Raw genomic sequence first — 23,556 nt, 5'->3', positions numbered from 1 at the left:
GAAAGCATTTGACAAGATACAGCATCCATTTATGATAAAACTCTGAAAAAAATTGGTATAGAAGGAAAATACCTCAACATAATAAAGGCTATTTATGACAAACCCACAGCTAATATCATTCTCAATGGAGAAAACTGAAAGCTATCCCACTAAGAACAGGAACAAAACCAGGATGCCCACTTTCACCACTCTTATTTGACATAGTACTGGAAGTCTTAGCCAGAGCAATCAGTCAAGAAAAAGAAATAAAAGGGTTCCAAATTGGAAAGGAAGAAGTGAAACTGTCACTATTTTCAGATGACATGATTTTATACACAGAAAACCCTAAAGAATCCACTGAAAAACTCTTATAAAAAATAAATGAATATGGTAATGTTGAGGGATACAAATTCAACATACAAAAATCAGTTGTGTTTGCATACAATTAACAATGAAATAACAGAAAGAGAAACTAAGAATACAATCCCATTTACAATTGCAACAAAAAGAATAAAATACCTAGGAATAAACTTAACCAAAGAGGTGAAAGCGCTGTACAATGAAAACTATAAAACACTGTAGAAAGAAATTGAAGACGCAAAGAAATGGAAAGATACTCTGTGCTCTTGAATTGGAAGAATTAACATAGTTAAAGCATCCATAAGTCCTAAAGAAATCTACAGATTCAATGCAATCCTTATCAAAGTTCCAAGGACATTTTTCACAGAAATAGAACAAAGAATTCTAAAATTTGTATGGAATAACAAAAGACCCCAAATAGCCAAAGGAATCCTGAGAAAAAGTAACAAAGCTGGAGGTATCACACATCCTGATTTCAAAATATACCACAAAGCTATAGTAATGAAAACAGCAAGGTACTGGCAGAAAAACAAGACACACAGATCCATGGAACAGAATCGAGAGTCCAGAAATAAACCCACACATCTATGGACAGCTAATTTTCAACAAGGGAGCCAAGAACATAAAATGGAGAAAGGGAAGTCTCTTCAATAAATGGTGTTGGGAAAACTGGACAGCCACGTGCCAAAGAATGAAAGTACATCATTATCTTACACCATACACAAAAATTAACTCAAAATGGATTAAAATCTTGAATGTAAGACCTGAAACCATGAAATTTCTAGAAGGAAACACAGGCAGTACACTCTTCAACATTGCTCTTAGCAGCATATTTTCAAGTACCTTGTCTGACTGGGTAAGGGAAACAATAGAAAAAATAAACAAATAGGACTACATCAAACTGAAAAACTTCTGCACAGTAAAGGAAACCATCAACAAAATGAAAAGACAACATAACAATTGGGAGAAGATATTTGCAAACCATATATCTGATACAGGGTTAATATCCAAAATATATAAAGAACTCATATATTTCAACAACAAAAATACTAACAATCCAATTAAAAAAATAGGCAAAAGATCTCAACAGATGTTTCTCCAAAGAAGATATACAGAGACAGATGAAAAGATGTTCAGCACCACTAACTATCGGGAAAATGCAAATCAAAACTACAATGAGATATCACCTCATGCCAGTAAGAATGGCTATAATTAACAAGACAGGAAATAAGTGTTGGAGAGGATGTGGAGAGAAGGCAACTCTCATACACTGCTAGTGGGAGTGCAAACTGGTACAGCCACTATGGAAAACAGTATGGAGATTCCTCAAAAAATTAATAATAGAACTACCATATGATCCAGCTATTCCACTGCTGGGTATTTACACAAAGAACATGAAAATATGAATGCATAAAGATATATGGACTCCTATGTTCACTGCAGTATTATTCACAATAGCCAAGACTTGGAAGCAACCTAGGTGTCCATCAAGGTACAAATGGATAAAGAAGATGTGGTATACATACACAGAGGAATACTATTCAACCATAAAAAAAGATGAAATCTGGTCATTTGTGACAACATGGATGGACCGTGAGTGTTTTATGCTAAGCAAATTAAGTCAGAGGGAGAAAGTCAAATAATGTACAATCTCACTCATAAATAAAAAATAAAAATAACAACAAACAAACACATAGACACAGACATTGGATTGGTGGCTACCAGAGAGGAAGTGGGGAGGGAGGAGGGCAAAAGAGGTGATTAGGCACATGCCTATGGTGATGGATGGTAATTAGTCTTTGGGTGGTGAACATGATGTAATCTACACAGAAATTGAAATATAATGATGTACACCTGAAAATTTATATAGTTGTAAGCCAATGTTACTGCAATAAAAAAAAACAAATAAATAAAAAATAAGAACAAAGTTGGAGTACTCATACTTCTCAATTGCAAAACTTACCATAAAGCTACATTAATTAAAACAGCATTGTACTGGTATAAGGATAGATATATAGATCAATGGAATAGAGCATTACAATAAATTTTAACATCTAGGAGACAAGAAATAAGCCCACACATCCATGGTCAATCAATCTTCAAAAATGGTGCCAAGATCATTCAATGGGGAAAGAACAATCTCTTCAACAAATGGTAGTGGGATAACTGGATATCCACACACAAAAGAATGAAGCTAGATCTCTCCCTTATATCAAATACAAAAATTAACTCAAAATGTATCAAAGATCTAGATATAAAAGTTAAAATCATAAAACTCTTAGAAGAAAACATACGTGTAAATCTTTAAGACCTTGGACTTAGCAATGGATTCTTAAATTTACACCAAAAGCAAAAGCAACAAGAGAAAACAGCTAAGTTGGATTTCATAAAAATTAAAAGCTTTTATGCATCAAAAGACACTATCTGAAAAGTGAAAACATAATGCAAAAAATGGGAAAAATATTTACAAATAATATATCTGATAGTCTAGTATTCAGAATATACAAAGAGGACTTACAACTCAATAACAAAAAGACAAATAACCCAATTGAAAAATAGGCAAAGGACTTGATTAGACACTTCCCCAAACAAGATATACTAATGCCAATAAGCACATAAAAGATACTAAGCATCATTAGTCATTAAGGAAATGCACACCAAAACCATAATGTGATATAACTTCACACCCACTAGAATGGCTATGCAGTTGGCTCTTCTTATCCACAGGTTTTGCCATCCATGTCTTCAACCAAGTGCAGATTGGTGCAATTCATGGTTGGTTGAATCCGCAGATGCGAAACCTGCGGACACAGAGTCCAACTGTATTCATTACACTACCTATTTTATATAAGGAACTTGAGCATCCGCAAATATTGGTATCCATGGTGGTTCCTGGAACCAATCCTCCAGATATACCATGAGACAACTGTAATGAAAAAACAGAAAATTACAAGTGCTGCGAGGATGTGTCGAAAGTGGAACCCTCATACATTAGAAGAAGGAATGTAAAATGGTGTAGCCACTACAGAAAACAGTTTGGTACTTGTTCCTCTAACAAGTAAACATAAAATTTCCATATTACCCAGTAAGTCCACTCCTAAATATATATGTAAGAGAACGGAAGACAGGTGTTCAACCAAAAACTTGTACATTGATATTCATAGCAGCAGCATTATTGATAACAGCCAAAAAGTGGAAACAACCCAAATGTCTATTAACTTTTGAATGGATAAACAAAATGTGGTATATTCATACAATTGAATGTTATTAAGCCATAAAAAGGAAGTACTGATAGAAGCTACAGCATGAATAAAACTTGAAAACATTACTCTAAGTGAAAGAAACCAGACATAAAAGGACCACATATTGTATGATTCTCTGTATGTGAAATGTCCAGCACAAGCAAACCCATAGAGAGAACAAGGATTACTTAATGAGTATGGGGTTTCTTTTGGGGTGATGAAAATATTCCAGAGTTACATAGTAGTGATGATTAAACAACACTTTGAACGTACTAGAAGTCATTCAATGATACACTTTAAAATGGTTAAAACTGTAAAAATGTTATGTTATATGAATTTTGCTTCAATAAAAAAAAATTTAGTCTTAATTGCAGATGCATTACAATAAATTTTAACATCTAGGAGACCTAGTTCCCCTTCCTGTTTCTTTTTCTTATTCTTGTTATTCCATACCTAATTTTAGAATTATGAGATTAAGTGCTAAAAACAACAACCAACCAAGTCAAATCTCAAAAAAATAAACTAAAATGGTGGGGACTTGGATTGGAATGCATTGAATCTACAGGTAACTTTAAGGAGGGCTTGACAACTTGCTATTATTGAATGTTCCCTATCTCCATATTTAGATTTCCTTTAACGTCTTTCAATACATTTTTCTTATCTTCCGCATTAAAGGTCTTGCTATTGTAAATGGTTTAAATTCTTTCAATTATATTTTCTAAAGATTATTACCACTCAGAAACGTAATAGATTGTATACAATGATCTTATATTCATCCACCTTGCTATATACTCGCATTATTTTTAATCATTTGTCAGCAGAATCCTTTTTTCAATAGGACAACCATAGCATCTGTAAATACGTTTGGTTTTCCAATGTTTGTAACTTTTATTAATTTCACGTTTTGTCTGATTATTATGGTTAGGGTCCTTAGAACAATATTAAATACAATGATGAGAGTGGAAATCTGATTTTCCTCCAGTTTGAAGGGGAATGATACCCGACACAGGTTCCTGTCCGTTCCCTTTGAAGCCTGAAGAAGTTTCCTTCTATCATATCAAAAATGGGTGTTGATTTTTATCAGTTATATTCTTCATCTATTAAGACGACATGGATTTACTTTTTATTAATGATACTTTGTTTAGGATTCCTAATTTTGGAATTATCCATTCTTGCTTTTATCTTGTAAGATTTTTGTGTTGATGTTATACCAGTTTCATAGTAAATTCTTGGGAGTGCTTCTTCTCTTATTCTAATCTCTGAAAGTAATTGTAGGATATTAAAATGATCTGATTCTTTAAAATTGCTTAGAACCTGCCTAAAAAACAATCTTGTAATTTGTATTCTTTCTGGAAAGATTTTAAGAACTGACTCAATTCCTATAATGGTTTTGAAATTATTAGGGCTTCGTATTGCTTTTTTTCTGTTTTGGCAAATTCTAGTTTCCTAGGAATTTTTCTACTCTAAATTTTTCAAATTTATTAGCATGAAGTTGTTCATAATAGTCTCATATAAACTTTTAAATATCTACTGACGCTGTAGTTATGTTGTGTGTGTTGTGTAGTTGTGTAGGAGAGTAAAACATTTGCTAAAATAATACACCATATTGTACTTTCCTCCAAAATAAAAACACAGACTCTGTAACAACAGAATCATAATATTGTCCACAGGTCTATTTCCAGCTGATAGACATAACTAGCATATAAATTAATAAATAATTTAATGTTTGATGAATGGATAAATGGTACACAACTAAAATGATACACAATTAAAAGAATATGGAGGGAATAAATTTTAAAAAGATCTAAAATTAGATAGGCAAGAATTGGATTTTTGTAAGCACTAAAAATGGTAAACCTACTTAAAAAATTCAAGCAAAAAACCAAAAACATTCAGCTATGAGATCATTACCTGCAAGTATGTATACTCTCAGCCAACTTAAGAAGTGGTGTCTCTAAAAAACAAATTCCTAAAAGAAAATCTCAAAAGGGCCAACCCCTGAAGTGACTGGATTCCAACGTCTCTTGCCTTGTGGCTGTTTAGGTACTCACTTCACTCACCAGGGGGACTTTGGCTTGAGGACTCATCTTCTAATACCCATGGCTCCTCTCCTTGCTCCAACTTGAAGACCACCTCTGGCTTGGTAATGTAATATCCTGTAAACAGGAAATGACACAGGACATGGGCCAGGCTCATGGGTTTCAGGGCCTCTAAAGGAGAAAGGTAGGAAGCTGTACAACAGGGGCTGGCCCTGTGGCCGAGTGGTTAAGTTCACGTGATCCGCTTTGGTGGCCCGGGGTTTCACCAGTTGGGATCCTGGGCGCAGACCCAGCACGGCTCATCAAGCCATGCTGAGATAGCATCCCACAAAGCAGAATCAGAAGGACCTACAACTAGAATATACAACTGTGTACTGGGGAGCTTTGGAAAGAGGAAGGAAAAACAAGAAGATTGACAACAGATGTTAGCTCGGGTGCCAATCTTAAAAAAAAAAAAAAAAACTGTAAACAAAAGCACCATTTAAACTTTTCACTGGGAAGAGGGGGAAAATTGTTTTCTCTAGCAACCAAAAGGGATCAATCACCTTATACCTAGAGCCCAGGGGTCACCTTTGAACCCTACATTTCAACTCTAAAAATCATTAAACTCTAAAAAGGATCATGTAATCAGCAATTTAAAAAAAATGCTATTTGGAATTATATAAAACACAAACCCTACCCACCGAGACGAGGTGGCTGTAGTTCTCCAGCATCACGTCCCTGTACAAGGTCCTCTGAGCAGGGTCCAGGTGCTGCCACTCCTCCTGGGTGAAGGCCACAGTCACATCCTTGAATGACACAGACCCCTGTAATAGCACATTGTGTTCAATTTACAGTCCAGAACTAGACAGCATGCAGTATGTTTGGGATCTAACACCTTGTCCTGTTCACTGTTGATAGATGAAGAGAAAATATCACACAGCACATCTACTCTATACTTTATTTGGCATTACATGTTGTGGGAAAACAAAAAATCACAGAAGTACCCTAACCACATATTAATTTCTTGATTCATGAAAAATCAAACTGAGGTTCCCCACTGTGCCTGGAACTGTCTCACATTCTGGGGATATAAAAGTGAATTTTTAAAAATCCTGCTTTCAGGGAGCTCATCATGATTCAGGGACATATTCAAAAAATGTATACCTGCAATAAAGTGTTACAGAACAAATGCTAGAATTATCTAGAAGATAGTGGTTGCACAGGAAGAGAGGTATTAAGTTCTATTTGTAAATGAGATTGGGATACCTTAGCGAAGTAAAACTTTGAGTCCTTACAAATCAATCATGTGTTCTTATGGTTATGGGTCCAACAAAGCAAAGGCCTGGAGGCATTGAAAACTCTATGCAAGTTAATGCAACTACAAATAGCATAGTTTGTTGGTGGAAGGATTTGAGCAGTATTAAAATAAAGATCCATAAGCAAAATCAGGAGCAAGATTATAAGTAATTTGGTACTAATTCCTATTGCCCAGAGGTCCTCAAAATATTTTATCATAAGTTACATACATGTACTAGGAAATTTCCTTTTTTTTAATACAAATATATGTAAATAGATATGCTAGTATTTTCTTCTGATATGCTGATTTTCCCTAAGTGCTCCCAAAGGTATATACCTCCATTCCACTTCTGGATCACAACTGTGGATAACGAGGAGCTAGTGGAAAGGTAAACTAAGCACTGTACTTCTACATCCAGACTTGCATTTCAGAAGCAATGATTTAAACAAGAGTGGAGAATGGCTTAAGAGGAAACAGAGGGCAAAGACCAGAGGGAGAGAAGAACCTATACTCAGGTGGTAAGAGTGGGCAGGAGTTGGCAAACTATGACTCATAAGCCAAAAATGTCCAGCCCCATTTTTCACAGCCTGCAAACTAAGAATAGGTTTTACATTTTTAAACGGTTGGGGGGAAAAAGCAAAGGAACATTTTGTGACACATGAAAATTATACACAATTCCAATTTCAGTGCGCATAAAATTTTATTAGAATACAACCATGCTGATTTGATTATGTATTGTCTACAGCTACTTTCACACCACAGAAACAGGCAGAGTTGAGTACTTGCAAGAGACTGTATGTGGCACTCTCACTGCTGTGCATTGCTGCTTGGCACACTACACATCACAGGGATGCACTTATAACTTCATGGCATTTTGAGTGCCTGGCCGCCATATTAAGTCATTTTATTTTACTTTTATTATTACCAGTGTACATTGTGTCAAAACAAGAAAAGAGGACTTTGTTTTTTTGTTTGTTTTTAAAACATTAAAATATTTTATTTATTAAAGATTCAGAAGACCTTTATGTTCTCTCTTATCTTAAAAATATTGTTGAGACCGGGGCTGGCCCCGTGGCTGAGTGGTTGGGTTCGCGTGCTCCGCTGCAGGCGGCCCAGTGTTTCGTTGGTTCAAATCCTGGGTGCGGACATGGCTCTGCTCATCAGACCACGCTGAGGCAGCGTCCCACATGCCACAACTAGAAGGACCCACAACGAAGAATATACAACAATGTACCAGGGGGCTTTGGGGAGAAAAAGGAAAAAAATAAAATCTTAAAAAAATATATATTGTTGAGACCAACCAACTTATTTAATATACTTTATTTTTTTTAATCTGGCTTTAACGTTTTGTGAGATAGGAATTCAAAGGCCTAGATCAAAATTCGGTTTCTTTTCTTCTTTTTTTTTAAATATATTTTGTGACTATTTCCCAGTTTCTCAATTGTATTTCTTTCTTTTTTCATTGCAATGAAAAGTGGACTTTGTCACATTTTTAAGGAACAGTAGAGTATGTAGTATTTTCTTGTCAAATTAGATGGCAAAGCATTGTGTTTATTATGGAATGATGTCATAGCTGTGCTAAAAAGAACACCATATAGGTTGACATTACCAGAGTAAGCATTCAACAACTGTATTTCCAACTCACGGCAAAGTACTAGTCTGAAAAATGTGATCATTTAAAACAGAATATCTCATCACAGCAGAATTTCTTCACAAAAATTAAAAATGAAAATAAGGTTGCATTTCTGAGTGTCTCATTTCATAGTCAAGCAAGGAAACCACTTACTAATGGTGAGTTAATTAAATCTTATTTGATAAAAATAGCTAAAGAAATGTGTCCAGAGAAAATAAACCTGTTTATGACTATTAGCCTCTTGATGAGAAGAGTTGCTCACAGAATTGAGGACACTGGAAGCAATATCAATAGTTAATTAAAAAATAAGGCAAATGATCAAGTTGTTTTCCTTGCTCTTGATGAGTCAAAAGATGTTAACAATACTGTTCAGTTGTTACTGTTTCTTCAGAATGTCAATATTAAGTTTGAAGTAACTAGAGAATTCATTCCGATAACCAGTCTCTGTGGAAATACAGGAGAGAATATTCTCAAACAGGTTGAGAAAACAATAATTCAGTACCAACTGAAGTGGAATCTGCTAGGATGTGTTACAACTGATGATAATGTAAACATACGTACAGCAGAAAAAGCCTTAGTGGGACAAATTTATAAAGACTATGAAAAGGTAAGCTGTCTAAAGCCTATGGTGATTCACTGTACTATTCATCATTAAGCACTTTACAGAAAAATTTTGCATCTATCATGATTGATAATTGAACCAGCAATGGCAATGGTAAACTTCATTCGCTCTCACAGACATAACCATGGTCACTTCCATGAATTACAGTCAGAACTAGAAGTTGAATCTCTTCACTTGCCTTTCCACACAGTATTGCAATGGCTTAGCAATGATAAAAGTTTGTGATTCTTTGAGCTCAAGGCTGAAACTGAATTGTTTCTGAATGAGAATATCCCTTAACATCTATTATACCAAATACTGAACAGGTTTGGAAATTAGCTCTTCCTGAAAATAGAATAATGTCTCTTAACAAATTCAACCCAAAATTACAGAGTAAAATGGCACTTGCACAAATTTTATAATATGAGAGTCATTTCAATAACTGATATTATTAGAATCACAACTAATGTCAAGCAGCACATTCAATGCTGTCAAAAGTTTAAGCAAGAATTGGGATCTCCACTAACCAATTTGCAGTGGATATATTTTCTGAGCTCAAACTACACTTTCAGTGGCATTTTGTGGACCTCAATGCAAATCATATGATATTTCCATATTTCAAAATCCATTTAACTGCACAGTTAAAGAGATTCCACCTAACCTCCAGTTGGAAGTGATTAATCTGCAACGTAATGACAAGCTATAAGGCAAATGTCAAGAGAAGAATTTGAAAGACTTCTACAAATGGCTTAGAAATGAGGAATATGTTGATAAATTAAAATCATATATTGTGGACTGATATCAGTAATTGACAGTACCTATCTGCATGAAAACATTTCCAAGGATGAAATATGTAAAAGCTCACTACAGTTTGACATTAACAGATGAAGATTTGCAATAGATTTTGATGATATTTGGAAAAACTAACAAAGATTCTCAATTAAGCAAAATGTTATCCACCCCAAAAGAATTTCATTTTTCTCATTACTAGACCTGCATTACAAAACACAACACTCAATCATTATACCATTTTGAATTTGATCAACAAAAAAATTGGTGGAAATTTATTCACTCTCTTGTTCAATAAGCACCTACATAATACTCTTGATTTTATCTCTTGGCCCACAAAGCCTGAAATATTTGCTGTCTGGCTCCTTACAAAAAAATGGCTGCTAATTCCTGGAAAGAACTGATCCTACAAAATAACACATTAAGAGATTTTGGTCCCACATCCATGGCGCAAAAAGAAAACTGAGAAAACTGCCTCCCAGGGTATCTTTACGAGCAACCTAGTAAATGCAGGTGCTATTTGCAAAGACTGGGAAGCATGAGCAAGAGGTTGGGAAGAAACAAGAGTTACAGAAGGTCTTGGACAAGTTGTACTTGAAGTGTCTGCAGAACAGGTAGACAGAGATCTCCAGTAAGCAACTAGATGTGTGGTCCTGAATCTCAGGAGAGAAGCCCAAGACGAAGGTGAGGACAGGGGAGTCACTGGCATTTTGGTGGTAACTGAAACCAGTAGTGAATCAGATGGCTCCCAAGGAAAGAAACTGAGGAGGTAAAAGTACAAGTACAGGATGTGAGGGAACTCTGCACAGGAGCCAGGAAGAAAAACAGGCCATAAAAATGAAAAAAAAATTATCTGAAAGGTAAAAATAAAACTAGCAACCTACAGGGAGTGACATCTGCCTGATGGTGGAGTGAGCTCTTCCCTTAGACTCTCCCCACTAAGATACAAGAAAAAAGACATTCATACACCAAGAAAGGACAATCACACAATACAAAAGACACCTGAGAGACCCACAGAGCCATATGTCTGAAGGTCTGAAGTCCATATGTCTGGACTCCCTGGGAAGAAGTGGAAGGAGGCAAGGGGAACTCCTCTCCTTCCCCAACAGCAACCCAGAGTGCAGGATCCCAGGCACACGGCTATGAGAAAAGAGGGGGGAAGGTTGGCCCTTAGCAGGAATGCATTCGCTCTCCAAGTTCCCTCACAGCTGGTGGGAAAACCCCACAAAGAGGAGGCTAAGTATTGCAGGGGTGTCTTCATCAACTCAGCACCCCAGAACAGCAGATAGCAAGGGCAGAGAGAGAAGGTCCCCAGGATCATGCACACAAAAGAAAGCACCCCTCCCCCTGCCCACTGGTTCAGCTCAGCCAGCCAGCAAGAGCACCCCACATATGTTCAAAAAGTAGCAGCTACAGAAGCCAGGGATTGTAGCAGGCTCAGAATACACAGCTCCTGACCAGCAGCCCCCAGTGGCATCAGGTGGAATCTGCAACCAATACTATCACTATGCGAAGGCACAAATCCGTGCCATCAAATACTATGAGGAAATATATTAATACTGCAGAGCAGAAGGAAAATGACAAGCACCCAAAAATCAAAAGCAGTCCTAAGAGGGAAATTCATAGCAATACAAGCCCACCTTAACAAACAAGAAAAATCTCATATAAGCAATCTTAAACTATACATAACTCAATTGGAAAAGGACAAACAAAACTCAAAGTTGGCAGAAGGAGGGAAATAGTAAAAGCTAGAGCAGAAATTAATGAAACTGAAACAAACGAAAAAAACAGTAGAAAGGATTAATGAAACTAAGAGCCGGTTCTTTGAAAAGATAAATAAAAATTGACAAACCCTTAGCCAGACTCACTAAGAAAAAAAGAGATGGCTCAAATAAATAAAATGAAAGGGGAGAAATTAAAACAGATACCACAGAAATACAAAGCATTATAAAAGAATACTATGAAAAACTATATACCAACAAATGGGACAATCTAGAAGAAATGGAAAATTCTTCAACTCATCCAACCTCCCAAAACTGAATCAAGAAGAAATAGAGAATGTGAATAGACCAATCACCAGCAAGGAGATCAAAACAGTAATCAAAAAATAAAAGTCCAGGACCAGATGACTTCCCTGGTGAATTCTACCAAACATTCAAAGAAGTCTTAATACCTATCCTTCTCAAACTCTTCCAAATGACTGAAGAGGAGGGGAAGCTTCCTAACTCATTCTACAAAACCAACATCACCCTGATACCAAAACCAGACAAGGACAACACAAAAAAAGAAAATTACAGGCCAATATCACTGATGGCCATTGATGTAAAAATCCTCAATAAAATACTAGCAAATCAAATACAATACATTAAAAGGATCATACAGCATGATCAAGTGGGATTTATTCCAGGGATGCAGGGATGGTTCAACATCCACAAATCAATCAATGTGATACACCACATTAACAAAATGTAGAATAAAAATCACATGATCATCTCAATAGATGCAAGGAAGGCATTTGACAAGATACAGCATCATTTATGACAAAAAAAAAAAGAACTCTGAATAAAATGGGTACAGAAGGAAAGTACCCCAACATAATAAAGACCATATGACAAACCCACAGCTAATATCATTCTCAATGGAGAAAACTTGAAAGCTATCCCTCTAAAAACAGGAACCAGACAAGGATGCCCACTTTCACCACTCTTATCTAACATAGTATTGGAAATCCTAGCCAGAGCAATCAGGCAAGAAAAAGAAATAAAAGCGATTCAAATGGGAAAGGAAGAAGTGAAACTGTCACAATTTGCAGATGACATGATATTATATAGAGAAAACCCTAAAAAGTCCATTGGAAAACTATAATAATCAACAACTACAGCAAAGCTGCAGGGTACAAAATCAACTTACAAAAAATATCAGTCACATTTCAATAATCTAATAACGAACTAACAGAAAGAGAACTCAAGAATATAATCCCATTTACAGTCACAACAAAAAGAATAAAATATCTAGGAATAAATGTAACAAAGGAGGTGAAAGACCTATACAGTGAAAACTATAAGACATTGAAAGAAATTGATGATGACATGAAGAAACAGAAAGATATTCTACACTTACAGATTGGAAGAATCAACATTGTTAAAATGTCCATAATACCTAAAGCAATCTAGAGAGTCAATGCAATCCCAATCAGAATCCCAATGACATTCTTCACAGAAATAGAACAAAGAATCCTAAAATTCATAAGGGGCAACAAAAGACTCTGATTAGTTAAAGCAATCCTGAGAAAAAAGAACAAAGCTGCAGGCCCCAAATCCCTGACTTAAAAATATATTACAAAGCTACAGTAATCAAAACAGCAGGGTACTGACACAAAAACAAACACACAGATTAATGGAATGGAACTGAAAGCCCAGAAATAAAACTACACATCCATGGACAAATAATCTTCAGCAAAGGAGCCAAGAACATACAATGGAGAAAAGAAAGTCTCTTCAATCAATGGTGTTGGGAAAACTGAACAGCCACATGCAAAAGAATGAAAGTAAACCATTATCTTTTGGCATACACAAAAATTAACTCAAAATGGATCAAATACAATAAGGGAAGACCTGAAACCATAAAACTCCTAGAAGAAAATATAGGCAATACACTCTGTGACATCAGTCTTAGAAGAGTCTTTTCAAATACCATGACTACCTGGGCAAGGGAAACAAAAGAAAAAATTAAAAAATAGGACTTCATCAAACTAAAGAGCTTCTGCAAGGCAAGAAAACTAGGAACAAAGTGAAAAGCAACTCAACAACTGGGAGAAAATATTTGCAAATCACATATCTGACAAGGATTTAATTGCTAAAATATATAAAGAACTCACACAACTCAACAACAAAAAAACAAACAACCTGATCAAAAACTGGGCAGAGGATATGAACAGGCATTTTTCCAATGAAGACATACAGATGGGCAACAGGCATGTGAAAAGATGTTCAACATCTATAGTCATCAGGGAAATGCAAAAAGAAAACAAAGAAACTATATTGAGATACCACCTTACACCCCTTAGAATGGCTATAATCACCAAGATAAAAAATAACAAAGGTTGGAGAGGATGTGCAGAAAAGGGAACCCTCATACACCACTGGTGTGAATGCAAACTGGTGCAGCCACTATGGAAAACAGTGTGGAGATTTCTCAAAAAGTTAAAAATTGAAATACCATACAACCCAGCTATCCCATTACTGGGCATTTATCCAAAGAACCTGAAACCTGCAATTGAAAGAGACTTCTGCATCCCTATGTTCATTGCTGCATTATTCACAATAGTCAAGACAAGGAAGCAATTCAAGTGCCCATTGACTGATGATTGGGTAAAGAAGATATAGTACAAATCTATACAATGGAATACTACTCAGCCATAAAAAAGACAAAATTACCCCATTTGCAACAACATGGATGGACCTTAAGGGTATTATGTACACTAAATAAGGCAGAGAGAGAAAGACAGACACCGTATGATTTCACTCATATGTGGCAGATAAACAAACACATGGACAAAGAGAACGGATTAGTGGTTAGCAGAGGGGAAGGGAGCTGAGGGAGTGGGCATAAAGAGTAAAGGGACATATTTATATCATCACTGACAAATAATAATGTCCAACTGAAATCTCACAATGTTATAAACTATTATTGATGTGGATTAAGGCTGCCCCAGCTAGAGAAGCCCAAGGTGACCTGGCCTACATGCCAAACTATATGACCCAGTGGACTTTTTTTTATGGTATGAATTAGGACTGCCCCAGGGAGAGAAGCCCAGGGCATCCTCACCTATGTGCCGATCTATATGGCCAGATTCGTATCTAAAGTTATATGACCGCACAATAACCAGACCCCATCTGCACTGAAATCATTTAATGACTTTTTACATCATCTTTTCTTTTTTCCAGTAAAAATAAGTCACGTACCCATGCCTTATAAAATTAGCCCTAACCCTCAACTCAGGGCACAGAAGCTCTGATTGCCCATGGGTCCTGTCCCCATGCTATTCCACACTATTCTCTAAATAAAAGAGCACTACTGCCAGATCTTGAGAGTCCAAGAAATCTTTCTTTCGACTCCTCGGCTCACCGACCCCGCATCATTTCGATCTCTATAAAAAACACATTAGCAACCTCCATTAAACATATAGTTCTTCACTTATGGAAAATGAATAGAAAATGAAGCAGAAGAGATTTTTTTTAAAAACACGGGCATAATGGTAAGAACTCAGATAATCAAAACAATTGAACATGAATAAAACAACATCACAGCAAGAAATGGAAGAAAATCTGCTTTTAATTCCAAATAGCATTCTTACATATTTGAGAAGAAAACTGCTAAGAACTGAATTCAATCACAAGGGGCCATCAGAGACAAGAAATAATTCTCAAAAATTAAAAAACTTGACTACTGAACTGTGAAAACCAAAATCAAAACTCTCAACTGAAGGCCCGAAAGAAAATGGATGGACATAAATGAAAAACTGTGCAAGTCTCCTAGAATGTAGAATAAAAGACAGACTGCCCAGTACACACGGGAGGTCGGAGCCTTCTTTCCTGAGCAGATAAAAAAGTAACAGTCTTCCAGCTTATTAGCCACCACAAAAGGAGAAACTGACTTGCCCTCTATCTGCTGGGTGACACCTACTCAATAGACCATAACAGCCTGTCTGTCAAAGTATTCAGGAAATACACAATCTAGATCATGAAAAGGACAATGACTACCCCGATTTAAGAGGAACAAGAATCCTAAGAAGTAAATAATAAGGTTCTAGTAAATTAAAGGAACAGATGGAAAAAAATTAATCATGAAGGAAATAAGATATTTTCACTGAATTGAAAGCTTGAGTTTTCACATTGAAAGAGACATACTAAAAGAGATCAGAATTAATTAAAAAAAAAAAAACTTTGGTTTCGGCTCTGACATATAAAGAGCTTGGAAGTCATCATTTCCATCCTTATAACAGCAAACAGCTAGACAAATTGAAAATCAAAGCCTTTTCTTTCTTGAACTCAACAGAGAAACGAGTCACAAGGCAAACTGCCATCCTGAAAGCTGGAGAGACAGGCATATCCAGAGAGTCACAGCCAAGATCTCCTTACTTGGAGCAGAAGCTGCCAGAGACATAAACTGGTAGGAACACTGAAGTGGTAATTTTGAAAATTGCTGGAGGCTAAGCAGGGAGAAGGCTCAGAGTAAAACACTCCTAGTCACAGCAGTCTTAGGGGGTCCACACGTTCACGGGTGTCAACGAAAATAATCCATAACCAATTTCTCCCGAAGGAAGAAAGGGCACCAAAGAAGTGGGGTGCACAGACTGGTTATATACCCCCAGAGAGGATGTTTCACATAGGATTGAAATGTCCCTTTTACAATAGTCACGAGACTGCTCTGTCGGCACAGCAATTGATGGAAATAGCAGGTAGGTCTTCTGTCTCAGTGAACACAGCAGGGTGGCAGTCTGTTGTCTCCAGCTGAGTGGTCACAGGTGAGCTGGGTGGTCAAAGGTGAGTGCAGCAATCAGTTCCTAGCCTAAGGAAAAATGCTTATCCCTAAGGAAATGCTAATGTGGGGGGAAGTTGCACCTTTATCTCAAGGGCCTTTGTTCTGGCCATAGGAAATGTCTAAGCAGATATGCAATGCGTGCTCAATAGCCACAGTCAGGCCCTTTTGGAAAAAACAAAGTCAGGCTGAATTAGGTTTATACCAAATGGCTTCCTCATATACTCCAATATCCTATTGCTTGCCATTTTTATTTGTCATGGGCTTTCCCTTAGGAACCTCACCAGGTTTTCATGGAGAACCGAAAAGATCCCCTCTTAGACATGGCAAGAGGAAGGGAACAGTAACCATTGTGGAAATAGGTTCAGACTTCATAACAAAGGCCTACTCTCTGAAATCTAGTCCCAGCAGGAGGAAGGGAATTCCCCACTCCACCCATCTTCAGCCTTCCTGTCTCACTTAAGGTGGGGCGAGGGGATATTTAATAAAGGTCAAGATTTCAAGGAAAGAGAGTAGGAACTCTCAGCCAAGGGAGGGAGAGAGTGGGAGGGGAGAGAAGGGCGCTATACCACAAAGAAACACTAGTGAAAAATCACAGCCCAGGGACACATTTTTAGTCTCAGTAGACTGAGATTTGATCAAGAGATTATAGAATATTTCCCTCCTCCACACTTTACCACCACACCAACATGAGTGCCAGCTAAATGAGCTGCAAGACACAGGCTCTCACTGAGGCAGAGTTCTTAAAGAATCTCAAAGTCAAGAGAGGAAACAAAAATAAGGACACCAGAGGAAACTGAAGTCTCTGGAACCTACAGCTACAACAAACGTTAAACACAGCCCATCTCCTAGCCGGAATAACATAAGTCCTCACACTAAAGGCCTATTTACCTATATTCTTTATTTACCTCAGTTCCCATGACCAGATATTTCTCCACCTTTCAACAAAAAACTACAAGGTCTACCAATAAGCAACAAAAAAAATACACTGAAGAAAAAGGAATCAGAACCAGATTTAGCTGTGACATAGATGTTGGCATTATCATACAGAGAATTTAAAATAACTATGTTTAGTATGTTAAGGATTCTTCATAGCAATCTTGTCAGAGGCAAATGGTATTTTTAAACACATAAAAAAACTCCATTGAGTACATGACAATTTAAAATTTTATTATTACCAAAGAAATTCCCGTGTTAAAAACAAGGGACATAGAGGGGAAAGGTGTTTGCAACATAAATAGAGAAAAAGGATTACTATCGAAATTACATAAAGGATTCTTACAAGATTATAAAGGATAGAAAAAAATGGGCAAATACATAAACAAGGCAATCCACAGGAGAACCGTAACATATCACAGTTGCTCAGTGATTTCCGGTAAACAGCAGCCCAGCCACAGGAGGTATTTAATGACGGAAATAGAAAGTCACTGTGTCAGCAGCAGGCTTGCAGGTCTCAGGATCTTGGACTCAACCCTGCCGACTGCTGGAAGCCAATGAAGTGGGAGAAACATTAACCGATGAACATATTAGACAAAGTACTGAAAACAAACTTGATATGCTAGAAAACAGATGATACAGACTAGTACAAAGAAGAGAAAATGAAGCTATGCTAGGCTACAAGGATGAGTGAGAAAAGACAGGTTAAAGAAATACTAAGAATTTAAAAGAAGAACGGGATGACTAACTAGATGGACAGGAGAACTGAGATAGGGAGTGGTTTAGTATCTGCTTTTTACCATTTGGATGACTGGATAAGCAGTGTTAACATTAGACAGAGAATAAAGAAACATGAGTACTTTCATTTTGGATCTGTTATGTTGAGATGCTTTTGGACAAGTTACACACAGGGGACCAGCACCAAGGAGCACTGGAAAGACAGACCTGGAGTCCCACAGGTGCTCCCCACATGTAAGCACAGAGAGGATGGAATCTGTGAGGGACAAGAGTAACCAGAAGCAGAGGGACCAGGATAGGCACCTAAGGATAAAATGTTTAAGGGCAAAAAGATGATGAAACTACCACAAAATAGAACATCCAGACAAAGGCACAAGCCAGTGGGGTGATGTCAGAGAAAACAACAGGAGACTCTCAGGAGAGAATGGTCAACAGTGTCGGTGAGGCAGTAGACACCAGACAAAGAGCCATAATTTGATTATATTTAGGTCACTGTGACCTTTACCAAGAGATTAAGGCAAGAGGAAAGGAAGAAGCAAGAATGGTCTGAAATGTGAAATAGAATTATGGACAAGAATGCCACAGAGTATAACTCGGAACTGTCTATGCTACCTGGTAAACACAGCCTAATGAAAAAAATTATTTCCTGAAATAATCAGTAAAGGAGGTACATTTGATTCCTTCCTCCAAATACTCTCTGTTTTATCTCTGGATCAAGCAGGAACATCACGAAGTGTTCTAGGGTATTGCTGTCCAATTTGGTAGCCACTAGTCACATGTGACAACTAAGCACTTAAAACGTTGATATGTGACTTAGGAACTACATTTCAATTATCTTAAACTAAATATCCACATATGGCTAGTGGTTAATGTACTGGACAGCATACAATACTGGACCGCGATATTTTGGTTGTCTGAAAACTATATTCACCGAGCTCTCCCTTAGCTCTAGAGTCTTCTGCTCCCACTGAAGAACCGCCCAACGAAAGAGGCTGCATTTCTTTCAGGGAAGTTATTGGAAGTTGTACACTTCATCATCCACACAGAGAACAAGAAAGGAACTGTTTTAGACTTCAATGCTGGGAAGTCTTCATGCCCCATTAACAAGCAATATGGTTTCTCTTTACAGAAAATGTAAATCATATGACAGAGGTCTGCATTTTACCATGACTATTGGAAAGATCAGTAACAAATTTGCAGTTCAACTTTGTTAACTCTGTAAGATCATAAAACTTGTACATATCTATATATTACACACCATCCTGTCATTGATCTACTACTATATATTTTCCATGTTGATTTGTACCTATTTCTATATTTCCACGCTAATCTACTAACCCTTAAAAACCTTATACAAGGTATTATAAATAAATTTAAGAATAAGAAACTCACCTGGGATCTGTTCATTCTCTGCTGGTTTTGGAAAAGTATGGAGAAGTGTAAAGGTAGAGCTGGGGAAGAAGGAAGCAGGAAGGAAGTCAGGAGAATCTGGCCTGCCTTGCAGTTCCTGGATCCACCCTCCTAACACACTCGACAGAAGCGGGAGTTTGAACAATATGGAGACATATCAACGACCAGGTCATGTTGAGCTTAGACAAGCAATTTTTCACTGGGTGAAAGTAAACATATGCCTGCCATGGATTTTATTAATAATTTATGTCTCTCTCTGGCTGAAGCACAAAAATACTTAAAATACAACTGATGCGGGGTTGGTGAGCCGAGGAGTCGAAAGAAAGATTTCTTGGACTCTCAAGATCTGGCAGTAGCGCTCTTTTATTTAGAGAATAGTATGGAATAGCATGGGGACAGGACCCATGGGCAGTCAGAGCTGCTGCATGGGGACAGGACCGACGGGCAGCAGGAGGTACTGCTTGCATGGGGAGCTGCTGCTGCCGCTTCTGCTACAAACATGGGTGGAGAGTAAGGCTAAATTTAAGGCATAGGCATGTGAGTTATCTCTTTGCAAGACAAAGGAAAGAATATGTAAAAAAAGTTAAAATGGTATCAGTGCTGGTATGGTCCAGCCATTGGGCGGTCCCCAACTTTTAGATAAGAATCAAACTGGATTGAGTAAATGGCAGAAGTCACCGCTTAAATATTATCCTCAGCAAAAGAGGATTTGGTGGGGGGGAGGGGTGTCAGTTACATGAGGTTGCCAGACAGTGAACAACTTAAGTCCTTGCCTTCCCCATTAAGAGTTTCCAGAGATAAGGCCATCCCACCTTCTTCCTGGCACAGAGAGGGAGGCATCTTTACAGATGGAGGTTTCCCTTACAAATGTAAATGTTTCCCAACAAAGGGCAAGCAACTCCGCTCCTCGAGCCTGCTTCTCATCTGCAGTTTTAAAATTAACCAGCCTAAAATCCTCATCACAACCAATTTATACATTACAGGATGCTTATATAGAAACACTGTTTTCTTTAAACTATGTGGCTGGAAATACTGAGACAAGGTTGGTTATCTGTTTTCCTACTAACGTAATACTGGAAATATTGTTGAAATTGAACAACTCACAGAAACTCTGAAAAAGAGAATGAGTGCTTTCATAGGAGTTTTAAAAAAATATCTGTCCTAACTTGACTGCCATTTCATAACTTTTTGATAAGAAACTTGTTTTCACTGTGCAGAGGAGACATCTTCGGAATCAAGAAACTCTCATGTCTTGATGAGTAACAAAGGAGTGACCCACAGCAATTCATTTACCCTCTCAGGCTCCACATATTTTATCTTTCAAACGAGGCAAAAATAAACCTTGTAAACCCCTCCTGCACTACCATCATGTGCTTCTAAGTTCAGAGTAAGAGAATAAAAATATCTGGATACTAAATATATGGACGCACCTCATGTACAAGCTCAGGATCTGGAAAATGGGAGTGGAGAACAAAAGAAATGTGGGCTGGTTGAAGAGCTAAATAAAACTTTCTCAGCTGTGGTGATCCTGCCCCCAAGCTAAGCACCCACAGAGAAGCGGTATTTCCTGCGCAGCCTGCCCCTCACTCACCGCTCAAGACAGCACACGTCTCTGGTCCTGACCTTCCACAGTCACAAAGCTGTGATACGTTCAGATGTGACATCTGAACACATGCTTATTTAGGGCAAGGGGATCAAAAACTGCTTCTGGCCTTGGAAATCTAGAATCTTTTCCTTTGGGGGTCTCTTCCACTTTTGCTCTGAGCGCTGGTGAGAGGTCTCAGGGGTGTTTTCTTCCGGGTGGATTTCTAGTTCGTGCAATTCCTTCCCTCTTTATCTCCCCCGAACTGCTTTGCTCCAAGGGAAATGGAACTCGGGCCAAGAGGACAAAATCATTTACTTGGAATCTTCATATAGGGCCCCGAATTTGACTCTCTAGGCGGTTGCTCCCCAGAGTAGACCCCCTATAGGCTCAAAGCAGGACCACCGGGCGTACACTCTGGGAAGGCTGGGAGGAGCCCATACTCTCAATTACGGACTCTGAATACAAGGCTCCTCAAAGTCGCTAGGAAGCTACCTGTGCCACTCAGGGGCTGTGAAGGACCCAACGCTGGCTTCGGGCAGTGTCCTATTAGCAGCAACAGGAGATCTGGAACAAATTGACCTTCAATCCAACTCCCCTGTCTACTGGCTAGGTGACCTTGGGTAAATCATTCCCTTCAAGCCTGTTTTATTTGCTAAAACAGATGGTTGTGAAAATCCAACGAGATACCACAAGAAAACAGCTGCTTAGTTGTTAACCACAGACCGGGCTCAACGCTGCGCAAATGCTGTCGTTCGGCGCGCAGAGAAGCCGGCCAAGAGCCGGGTCTCCCGCAGGGAGCGGTCACCGGGCGCGCTGGCCCGGGGCCGCAGGGGCAAGGCGTCCGGCTGCGCTCTCTCCGCAGGCGGCCTGCTCCCCCCGCGCCCCGGCCCAGAGCAGCCCCTGACCCGCACCGGGCCCTCGACCGCACTCCACGCACCCTCGCAGCCCTCACGGCCCGCTCTGGGGTGCACCTCCACAGCCAGACCTGAACAAACCGCGACCACCGCCCCGGCACAGCCAGGAAGTAAGGAGCCGGCCTCCGGGCGCACAGGCGCCTGAGGGGCGGGGGCGCCGCGCGCGCAACTTCCCATCAGCCCCTGCGGCGCAGGGCCGACGCGGGGAGACGGCGGGCTGCCCTGGAGACCCGCGCCGCGACCGCGCCTCCTCAAGAGCAGACTTGCGAGACGAGCTGGCAAGTAGAGACAGACGTTGGGAATGAAAGACCCCGGACTCAGCTTCTCCCAGGACAGGAAAATAATGATGAATGTTTCATTATCATACTTTTTACAAGACTAGCCTTCAAGAGTTACATTAATTACAGTACTATACGAAAATTTTAGGAAAATCAGAAAATACACACAAACCAGAAGAAACAACGGACACAGCTTCACCTCTCGCTCCCTGAGATTTATGTGCCTAACCATTATATGCACAACCTTCTGGTAGTTTGCAGAGATGTGATCACATATGCATAATTTTACCACCATCCTTGCAGAAAACATTTTCTTGTAAAATATCACCAATTATTTTTTCCCAAAGATAGGAGAAATAAAGTTCCATTCACAATAGCATCAAAAATTGTACAAAATACTTATTCGAATTAATAAAAGAAGAAAACCTATAAAGAAAACGACATTTTGTGGTGTATATTTAAAAGATTTGAACAGGTAGAGATTTCTATTACTTTCCCAGAAAGAAAATTCAATCTTTAACAATATTCCAAACAGAATATCCACAACTTTCTGTGCCTGTTTTGCTTTTTATTTTGTATTGTCTTACTCAACAGAACACCGTAATGTTACTCTAAGAGGAAAAAACAAAAATTACTGTTTAAAAAAACAGTAATGCTTAATATGTATTAAAAGTATTATATTGTTATACTTTTTTTAAGTTTGGAATTAGCACCAAAGACAAGAATATTTAAGAATTTATTACATGGATTAGCAGGAAAAGAATTGAGTATTCAATTAATCATATTGGACAAAGAGACACTTGAAATTAAATGAGCTTATATACCAGTTCACACATTACACTAAATATATTTCAAATATGAAGTCAAGATTAAAATTTTATACGTAAAGTATTATATTCTTCTCACAATTTTTTTTTTTAACAATGTATTTCCTAGTCCTGGCCACTCAAAGAGCCTAGATGCAATTGCTTAAAAGAAACAGACCCAAAATGCACTTACTTGTGCTAAGCCCTTGTCACCAAACTAAGATCTAATACCTAATCTAATTACAGTTTCAACCTTCTCTAGGAATGTAATCTTAACCAGTCAGTATGGAATTTGTGTTCAGCACCAGTGAAATAATCTACCAAATTAAATTGACTCTTTAGTCCTCCGAAGGAAGGGGACCTTGTCTGAAACAATCCTTTTTTCTGTTTATGACTTCCTTGTCTCACCCCCGTCCCTGCCATTAGA

The 23,556-nt window shown here is 38.2% G+C and overlaps 1 protein-coding gene and 1 long non-coding RNA gene across 4 annotated transcripts in view; both read right to left on the bottom strand.

Moving 5' to 3' along the window:
* The window catches only part of LOC124235547 (zinc finger protein 180-like), a 118,508-nt gene that overhangs the window by 7,696 nt on the left and 87,256 nt on the right, over window positions 1-23,556 (bottom strand). The window contains exons 6-8 of one of the 3 annotated variants that reach the window (XM_046653731.1): window positions 6,300-6,426; window positions 5,642-5,737; window positions 3,042-3,265 (exon numbers count right to left, since the gene is read on the bottom strand). In XM_046653731.1, coding sequence (XP_046509687.1) covers window positions 3,183-3,265; window positions 5,642-5,737; window positions 6,300-6,426 — 306 coding nt within the window. In that variant the 3' untranslated portion in view covers window positions 3,042-3,182. Of the gene's footprint in view, window positions 1-3,041; window positions 3,266-5,641; window positions 5,738-6,299; window positions 6,427-23,556 lie in introns of those variants that run through there. The other 2 variants (XM_046653734.1, XM_046653735.1) reach the window with 2 other exon arrangements.
* On the bottom strand, window positions 17,701-22,120 carry LOC124235549 (uncharacterized). Its single transcript, XR_006887518.1, has 3 exons — window positions 21,138-22,120; window positions 19,529-19,587; window positions 17,701-17,945 (listed from the first exon to the last, which is right to left on the bottom strand). It is a non-coding gene; the product is annotated as an uncharacterized LOC124235549 (long non-coding RNA).

This window comes from Equus quagga, chromosome 2 (genome assembly GCF_021613505.1).
Source record: "Equus quagga isolate Etosha38 chromosome 2, UCLA_HA_Equagga_1.0, whole genome shotgun sequence".
NCBI classification, from domain to species: Eukaryota; Metazoa; Chordata; class Mammalia; order Perissodactyla; family Equidae; genus Equus; species Equus quagga.
Note: the sequence above shows the minus strand (reverse complement) of the source record. Positions and strands in the feature narration are given on the sequence as shown.